The following is a 9,996-nucleotide window of genomic DNA, read 5'->3' on the forward strand; positions in this document are numbered from 1 at the left end:
CTGGGTGGCGGGGGAGGGTTTCTGGGTGGCGGGGGAGGGTTTCTGGGTGGCGGGGGAGGGTTTCTGGGTGGCGGGGGAGGGTTTCTGGGTGGCGGGGGAGGGTTTCTGGGTGGCGGGGGAGGGTTTCTGGGTGGCGGGGGAGGGTTTCTGGGTGGCGGGGGAGGGTTTCTGGGTGGCGGGGGAGGGTTTCTGGGTGGCGGGGGAGGGTTTCTGGGTGGCGGGGGAGAATTTCTGGGTGGCGGGGGAGGTTTCGGTGCGGCGGGGGAGGTTTCGGTGCGGCGGGGGAGGTTTCAGTGCGGCGGGGGAGGTTTCAGTGCGGCGGGGGAGGTTTCAGTGCGGCGGGGGAGGTTTCAGTGCGGCGGGGGAGGTTTCAGTGCGGCGGGGGAGGTTTCAGTGCGGCGGGGGAGGTTTCAGTGCGGCGGGGGAGGTTTCAGTGCGGCGGGGGAGGTTTCAGTGCGGCGGGGGAGGTTTCAGTGCGGCGGGGGAGGTTTCTGTGCGGCGGGGGAGGTTTCTGTGCGGCGGGGGAGGTTTCTGTGCGGCGGGGGAGGTTTCTGTGCGGCGGGGGAGGTTTCTGTGCGGCGGGGGAGGTTTCTGTGCGGCGGGGGAGGTTTCAGTGCGGCGGGGGAGGTTTCTGTGCTCGTACCTTTTTGGGTGGCGGGGGAGGTTTCTGTGCGAATGCCATTTTGACAGCCTCAGCGGGCGACTCTGCTTCTTTATTCAGACCCTTCTTAGAGTCCGTCTCAGAGAGAACCACGAAGAAGTGATGGCATTTCTCACACTTCACAAAACGTGTTGACGCTGAAAAGAAACAAACAAAAGTGAGAATATTGAAATGTTTCTTTATGGCGTTTCTGATTTAATAAAAACAGTAGTGACTGTGTGGACAAGTCAATCATTTATACGGCTGCTTTTTCTGCAACTGGAGTCTTTAGAAAACACAGCCTATGTGAATGGAGTATCTTTAAGGTCCTCACATACAAAGGTCTCCACATGTGTACACGGGTCTCCACATTTGGGACAGTGCAGCTGGTTACCCCCCTTCCCTGATCCACCAGAAGAGCCCGACAATCTCTTTCCTTCACTGATGCTCTTCTGCATATATGATGAACACAAAAGAAAGAGAGAGATTGTTTCATGAATGTAACACAGCAGAAAAACATAATTTAGACACAGAGGAAGCTTGTTTCTGTGTACAGTAGCTATCACTTATTGAAACCACTGGGGTTATAGCATGTATTACACTGACTCTATGCACACTCCAACACACTACACTGACTCTCCAGCACACCACACTGACTCTATGCACACTCCGACACACCACACTGACTCACCACACTGACTCTATGCACACTCCGACACACTACACTGACTCTCCGCGACACACCAGACTGACTCTCCGACACACCAGACTGACTCTCCGACACACCACACTGACTCTCCCCGACACACCACACTGACTCTCCCCGACACACCACACTGACTCTCCCCGACACACCACACTGACTCTCCCCGACACACCACACTGACTCTCCCCGACACACCACACTGACTCTCCCCGACACACCACACTGACTCTCCCCGACACACCACACTGACTCTCCCCGACACACCACACTGACTCTCCCCGACACACCACACTGACTCTCCCCGACACACCACACTGACTCTCCCGACACACCACACTGACTCTCCCCGACACACCACACTGACTCTCCCCGACACACCACACTGACTCTCCCCGACACACCAGACCGACTCTCCCCGACACACCAGACCGACTCTCCCCGACACACCAGACCGACTCTCCGACACACCAGACCGACTCTCCGACACACCAGACCGACTCTCCGACACACCAGACCGACTCTCCGACACACCAGACCGACTCTCCGACACACCAGACCGACTCTCCGACACACCAGACTGATTCTCCGACACACCAGACTGACTCTTCGACACACCAATACATTACACTGACACTCCAACACTCTTCACATACGCTGCTGCTACTCTTTATTATCTATCCTGATTGCCTAGTCATTTTTACCCCTACCTACATGTACATATTACCGCAATCACTTCGTGCCCCTGCCCATTGACTCGGTACTGGTACTCCTTGTATAATGCATTGTTCTTTTATTGTGTTCCCATTTCCTTTTCCTAATTTTCTTACTTTAAAACTCTGCGTTGTTGGGAAAAGGCTCCTAAGAAAGCATTTCACGGTAATGTCTATCTACAGTTGTTGTATTCGCCACATTTTATTTATTAGAAAGTCTATTCTTGTGTCGTGTCAGGGTTTAATTCCATTTCAGTTCAGTCATTCAATTATGGCTGTCATCACTTAGCTTGTTCCCAGATCTGTTTATGCTGTCCTTCCACGTTGTTACGCCATGTTTGGAAATGACCATAGCAGTTCGAAAGAGAGCACAAACTGATCTGGGTCCAAGCTAGTCACCAGTGTGTGATTCATTCTTTAAAAATTTAAAAAAAAAAGTTTTTAAAAGAGTCAAACAGACATGTCACAATCCAGTGGAATCAAGTTTACCTTTCCACCATCGCTGGATCCATCCTTAGTCGTTCCATCTTTAGAGGCAAAACATACTGCAGTTTCATGGAAGGATCTCACTTGGACTATGCGAGGAAGAGGAGCTTCACGAAAACCCCAACCAGGTCTGCTCAAAGCATAGAGCTGAACCCGAGAACAAGACAGCCCTGTTACGACAGAAACACAATGCAACCAAAAGTTTAGGCCGCTGTTATAATCCATCAACTTTGACATTTCAAAAACAAACTCGCCCAATGTCAAAATCAACAATTGGTATTATGGAAATATAGCTAGCTGCCACCTCATGAACACTGCATTTGTGATGTCGCACAAAATTTTCTCACACCACATGTATCATAAATAAATGCAACAGGTGACCTGTTTTCAAAACTTGTGCTGCGTCCACGTGCTAGTCGGAACTAGGAAAGTCTGACATTTCCGACTTGCTAACTGGTTGTAGTTATACAACATGCCGCGTTCAACCAGTTATCAAGTCGGAGAATTCAGTTCCCTAGTTCCGACTATCACGTGAACGCGGCATAGTTCACGAGGTCAACATCACATAACGTTCACGCCATAACTTTTTCCACATTGTTGTTACAGCATGAATTTAAAATCGATTACATTTTGATATTTTCTGTCACTGATATACACTCAATACCCCACAATGTCAGGGTGGAATTAAGTTTAGACATTTTTATAAATTAATAAAAAATGAAAAGCTGAAATGGCTCAAGACAATAAGTATTCAACCCCTTTGTTATGACAAGCCTAAATAAGTTCAGGAGTAAAAATGTGCTTAACAAGTCACATAATAAGTTGCATGGGCCCACTCTGTGTGCAATAATAGCGTTTAACATGTTTTTTTAAATGACATCGCCATCTCTGTACCCCACACATACAGATAATTGTAAGGTCCCTCAGTCGAGCAGTGAATTTCGAGCACAGATTCAACCACAAAAACCAGGGAGGTTTTCCAATGGTTCGCAAAGAAGGTAGATGGGTAAAAAAATAAAAATAAGCACACATTGAATGTCCCTTTGAGCATGGTTAAGTTATTAATTACACTTTGGATGGTGCATCAATACACCCAGTCACTACAAAGTTACAGACGCCCTTCCTAACACAGGAAGGAAACCACTCAGGGATTTCACCAAGAGGCCAATGGTGATTTTAAAACAATTAGAGTTTAAGGCTGTGGTATGAGATAACTGAGCATGTATCAATGACACTGTAGTTACTCCACAATACTAACATAAATGACAGAGTGAAAAGAAAGAATACATCCTGTTTGCAAAAAGGCACTAAGGTAAAACTGCAAAAAAATGTAGCAAAGAAATTAACTTTATGTCCTGAATACAAAGCATTATGTTTGGGCCAAATCCAACACAACACATCCACTCTTCATATGTTCAAGCCTGGTGGTAGCTGCATCATGTTATGGATATGCTTGTCATCGGCAAGGACTAGGGAGTTTTTTTTAAGGATAAAAAGAAACTGAATAGAGCTAAGCACAGGCAAACAGACACTGGGAGACAAATTCAACTTTCAGCAGGACAATAACCTAAAACACAAGGCCAAATATACACTGGAGTTGCTTACCAACACAACATTGAATGTTTCTGAGTGGCCTAGTTACAGTGTAGACTTAAATTGTCTTGAAAATCTATGGCAAGACTTGAAAATGGCTGTCGAGCAATAAAAAACAACCCACTTGACCGAGCTTAAATAATTTTTAAAAGAATAAATGGACAAATATTACACAATCCAGGTGTGCAAAGCTCTTGGAGACTTACCCAGAAAGACACACAGCTGTAATCGCTGTCAAAGGTGATTCTAACATGTATTGACTAAGAGGGTTGAATACTTATCTAATCAAGGTTAGTGTTTAATTTTCCATATTTTAAAAAACAAGTTAGAATTTTTCTTTCTATTTTGTGTAGATAATTGACCAAAAAAATTACAATTCAATCCATTTTAATCTCACACTGTAACAACAAAATGTGGGAAAAGTAAAGTTGTGAATACTTTGCGAAGGCACTGTAATTTGCAGGTTAGCAAGTTAGCTAGCTAGCAGAAGCGTTTAAAATGTAATGCGAATAAGTAACTTTAGATATTACAAATTCTCAATATTTCAATCTGTTCTTACCTCTCTGTGCTGAATTCAAGAATATCCTCGCGGCCGATGTGCATGGGCAAGACATACTTTAGTCAAGGTCTAGCAAATAAAAACAGTGAAGCAGGATTAGCTAGCATGGATCCTCTCCGACAGCTGCTAAATTTCACAGGCCACAGCTACAGTACCTAGCAAAGTTAAACAAATTTGACAAACTAAACTCCTTACTTACAATACAGTTAGCTAGCCATTCAAATTCACCTGTCAACAGGTAGCTGGCGTAGCTACGTGCTAACTAGCTATTTATTAAACAAAATGAACACCCCCTAGAGCTGGTAGGCCTGGCAATGCCTGATTTGGATTGGAGTGGGGCAGCTAGCTAGCTAGCAAACGGGGCTAGCGACAGAAAAACAAGTGAGCATTCCGGAAGAGAGATATAGTTAGCTAACGTTAGTTAGAAGGTCAACGATAACTAAACCGTTAAACTGGCTAACTATGTGACATGTTTAAGACGCAAAATGTGTCTTGACAAAAATAATATGGTTTGCTAACCAGCTAACGTTACCTGTCGACTCGTAAAAGAGCACGATGGAACCAAAACAAGTCTTGACAGTTTCTTCCGGAGTACAATTCCGTTGACTCTGTAACTGTGTATGGTCGCAGGCCAACGGTGTCATACCAATGTCACTGTCCAGATAGCATGTATAACCCGCTTCAACTCGGACCGATATTACCCCCGTTGGACGACTGGACCCCTGTGTGATATAACGTTTGATGTTAGTAGGTCAGGCAAATTGCAAGACCGAGGCCAGCAATTCCCCCCTGTGTTATTACGTATTCCAGAACAGTGTTGTTGTCTGTCTGCGTCAGATATATCCAAGCCAAGGGGAAGTGTACAATTATTATTCCCTTGGATTGGTTTGAGGTCATTTCGTCACATAGGGTCATCTGCTGCCATCTACCGTGAAGGTGATTATTAATTTACTTAACCAGTCAGGACTGGACCGTCACAAATTCTAGGCCTACTCTCTTCTATAATGTACTGTAGTGTGTTCTATTCTGAATTGTAGAGGAAATAAATGTGGCAGACTACTGTGCTGTTGTGGTGCACACTATCAGCTGAGCCTAAAGGGATTGTAGTACTCTGTCTGCATGAAACATGCTTATGGTGACATTTCTCAGTTGTCATCATGCATTATGTCATTTTTGACTAGATACGGTCTTAGTATCGCATTGTCAAACCTTGAAGGGTGGATTTACAGCTGTACAAATTAGAGGATTACAGTAAAAGATGAAAAAGAAAAAAACATGTTTATTGGTAATTGTACAACATGAATGAGAAAACATATCACATTGGATGCTACATATTGTACAAAAAATATATATTTAATGACAAACAGACACTTCATTAATAAGCTCAAGGCATAGGCAGAATGTTTCATATTTTTCTACCACATCCATTAAACAATTTGGGTAGTTTCTTTAATACCATTAGGTTTATGACTATACATTTTGTTTTATGATAATATGACAAAATACCCATAATACCATTCATTGGCTGGTCTGAGATCCAAATTTACAGCGTCTTCAGAAAGTATTCACACGCCTTGACATTTTCCACATTTTGTTGTGTTACAGCCTGAATTTAAAATTGATTAAATTGAGATTTTGTGTCACTGGCCTACACACAATACCCCATAATCATAATGTCAAAGTGGAATTATGTTTTTTGAGATTTTTACAAATTAATAATAAATGAAAAGCTGAAATGTCTTGAGTCAATAACTATTCAACCCTTTTGTTATGGCAAGCCTAAATAAGTTCAGGAGTAACAATATGCTTAACAAGTCACATAATAAGTTGGACTCTGTGTGCAATAATAGTGTATAACATGATTTTTTAATGACTATCTCATCTCTGTACCCCACACATGAAATTGTCTGTAAATCGAGAAGTGAATTTCGAACACAGATTCAACCACAAAGACCAGGGAGGTTTTCCGATGCCTCGCAAAGAAGGGCACCTATTGGTAAATGGGTAAAACATTTTTACCCATTTGACCATGGTGAAGTTATTACTAACACTTTGGATGGTGTATAAATACAGCCAGTCACTACAAAGATACAGATGTCCTTCCTCATAGTTGCCAGAGAGGAAGGAAACCGCTCAGAGATTTCACCATGAGGCCAATGGTGACTTTAAAACAGTTACATAGTTTAATGGCTTGGATAGGACAACACTGAGGATGGATCAACAACATTGTAGTTACTCCACAATACTAACTGTTATGTATGGTACGACGTGCTGTTGGTCGTACCGTACGTTGTTATGGTTTACGACAGTGTGCTGCTTTACGGATGAATGAGTTGTCAGAATGAGTGTCAAATGTAATTTAACGACATTGTGATGTACAATGTGAAACTGTGCAGATGTGCCTTCTTTGACAGCTAAGCTAGATATAACATTGGCGACAAAGATGGCTGAATTCAGCTTACCACCACCAGCACCATTCCTCGCCATGTCTGGCGAACCTCCAGTCCCCGTGGAATAACTGGCTTGAAAGTTTTAACACTTATCTCGAAACTATGGACTTTTCTAGAATCTCCGACAAGCGGAGGACAGCGCTGCTCCATCACTGCCTCGGTAAAGAGGATTTTCAGAGTGCTTGGATCTGTCCTACATTCACCGCTGCAGTCAGCCTTATACGGAACCACTTTGCCGGGAAAGAGCGAGTGCTCCTCCTACGCTACCGGTTACGGAAAAGACACCAATGCCCGGGTGAGTCCATTCAAAGCTACATGGCTAATCTGAGAGATTTGGCTAACTCTTGTAACTGCGGAACACTTCAGGACGAGATCAGCTGATAGAGGGAACGTTATGTGAAAAGACAAGGGAGAAATGCTTTTTAGAATTGGTTAATTTACAACTTGATGGAGCTTTTAAAATAGCACTGCAGGTTGAACCGGCTTTGGAATGGTCTAATATGCTAACAGACAGCTCTGCAGCATACACTCGGCCCCCAGCCATTCTCACACAGCAGCTTCAGCCCGAGCAGGTGCACTACAAAGATCACACGCTAAGCACGCCCTCCCAAGTGGATAGCTGCATGGACACAAACACCGGCATACCCGTGCAGCAGGCACACTGACAAACAAACAGAAGTAGCTGTGGCAACTGTGGGGCTAGCTCTCACAGTTCAAGGGCTTCAAACTGCCCAGCCCGTGGGAAAATATGCAAGAACTGTTCAAAATACTTTGCTAAAGTGTGTCGTTCTGCCCCAGCTACTAGCTCCACCCAGAACAGGCCCTTATTTTCATCTCGCTCTCAACATGAACACACTGAGTTCTGATCCATCTCCACTAACCATGTGTCATTCAAGACATGCACTGTGCAGCTGGGCGAGGTGGGTTTGCCTTTGCTACTGGATACTGGCACTGCGGTGTTGTTGCTCAACCTTGCCAGTTACTACAAGTGTTTCAGTCATCTACCACTCCCAACAGCCCTCCATTGCCCTGTGTGGGTATGGTAGATCCAAGCCCTCCACAGCCCTGTGTGGGTATGGTAGATCCAAGATAGACATTTGCAGGCGCCCTCCAGGTCCCAGTGCACTACAGCGCCAAGCACCTGCCATCATTCACATTTCACGTTGCAAAGCGGAATGCCAACCTCCTGGAACTGGCCAACTCTGATGGACTGGGCTGCCTCGCAGTTTTTACTCACAGGCCCCTAGTGTACCCGGACGTGACCGCAGTCATGCAGCCCCTGCGGCGCATTCCCTTTGCACTGCGTGATGACGTCACAAAATATCTCCAGTCACAGTTGGAGGCAGGCATCATTGAGCCAGTCAACGCTGCCCCCTGGATTTCAAACTTGGTCATCGCAACCAAAAAGTCTGGTGGAATCCGGACCTGTGTAGGGATAAGTATCCCTTGCCTACAGCTGAGGAGCTGACCGCACAATTCCATGGCTCCACAGGCTTCACAAAGCTCGACCTGCGTCAGGGTTATCTTCAGGTGCCCCTCCACCCAGCCAGCAGAGACCTCAAAGCCTTTGTCATCACATGGTGGTGTGTTCAGATATACACGCATACCTTTTGGACTTAGCTCCGCCCCCAGCTGCTTCCAGAAGGTGATGAGCACCATCCTCGCTGGAATACCCAGGGTGGCAGTCTATCTGGACGACATCGTCGTCCACGGCCCTGACCTCCACATCAAATCACCATCGACTCCACAGAGTATTCAGTGCTCTACTGCGGAACAACCTGACCCTGAACTGTGGAAAGTGCACCTTTGCAGCTCCAGCCGTCGAGTTTGTAGGGTTCCGCCTGTCGCCCAAAGGCATTGCCCCACTCATGTCGAGCATTGAAGTCGTCCTCCGCATCCCGGAACCGACCTCAGCCTCTTAGGTGGCCTCATTCTTGGGCATGATAGCCTACTACCTCCGGTTTATGCCCCACTACTTTCAGACCACAGCGCCCCTTCGCCAGCTCCTCAAGAAGGACGAGCCATGGCCCTGGACAGCAGCCTGCTCAGACGCGGTCCACTCACTGAAGAGCCAGCTCACCACAACCCCAGTCTTGGCTCACTTTGACCCCGTCTGCCCCACCATTGTCACCTGTGACGCCTCAGCTGGAGCACTAGGAGCTGTACTCTCACAGCTGCAGAATGGCTAGACAGCCTGTTCACAAGATCGGGCCTATCCCTCACCCTCACCACGGACAATGGGCTCCAGCTAACCTCTGTCGAGTTCTCCTCCTATCTCAGCGACAAGGGAATCAAACACATCCGCACGGCCGACTACAACCCTCAAGCTAACGGAGGGGTGGAAAGCTTCAACCAAACGCTGAAGAACGGCATCAGAGCGCACCTGGTCCAGGGGTGCACGTTCCAAACTGCTTTGGACCAAATTCTAATGCACTAATGCAAATTTCTAGAGAAAGCAAACACACAACAACACAGGTCTCCCTGGCAGCCTCTGTGGGCTCCCCAAGGGCCAGAGCCACAAGTGGGGGGCGGCTGCAGAACAGCCTATGAGGGCACGAACTCGCCCTGCTCATCTGGGGGACTACTTAACCTCCTTTCATTCTTAGGCTCCGTTTGGTGTCTTAGTCCAACCTCCAGGTTAATGGACGGACTGAACTGGCTAGTTCAGAGAGCCGTTATTTACCTCTTCCGTTTTATAAGGGTTAATGTTTCTTTCTTACGGGTATCACTCTAGGTTCTTGCCCTACGGACATTTTTATATATGGTATCAGTCCCTGGTTTTGGAAAGAGGGGGGGGGGGGGTGTTATGTATGGTACGACGTGCTGTTGGTCGTACTGTACATTGTTATGGT

General features: G+C 46.2%; 1 protein-coding gene across 3 annotated transcripts in view; it reads right to left on the minus strand.

Annotated features, from left to right (window-relative positions):
• Window positions 1-5,526, minus strand: part of LOC120052324 (ATP-dependent Clp protease ATP-binding subunit clpX-like, mitochondrial) — a 35,164-nt gene extending 29,638 nt beyond the window's left edge. The window contains exons 1-5 of one of the 3 annotated variants that reach the window (XM_038999167.1): window positions 5,227-5,526; window positions 4,695-4,763; window positions 2,546-2,712; window positions 975-1,092; window positions 644-798 (exon numbers count right to left, since the gene is read on the minus strand). In XM_038999167.1, the coding sequence (XP_038855095.1) occupies window positions 644-798; window positions 975-1,092; window positions 2,546-2,712; window positions 4,695-4,749 (495 nt within the window). In that variant the 5' untranslated portion in view covers window positions 4,750-4,763; window positions 5,227-5,526. Of the gene's footprint in view, window positions 1-643; window positions 799-974; window positions 1,093-2,545; window positions 2,713-4,694; window positions 4,764-4,893; window positions 5,010-5,213 lie in introns of those variants that run through there. The other 2 variants (XM_038999168.1, XM_038999169.1) reach the window with 2 other exon arrangements.
• Window positions 5,527-9,996: the final 4,470 nt, after the last annotated feature.

This window comes from Salvelinus namaycush, chromosome 8, assembly GCF_016432855.1.
Source record: "Salvelinus namaycush isolate Seneca chromosome 8, SaNama_1.0, whole genome shotgun sequence".
NCBI classification, from domain to species: domain Eukaryota; kingdom Metazoa; phylum Chordata; class Actinopteri; order Salmoniformes; family Salmonidae; genus Salvelinus; species Salvelinus namaycush.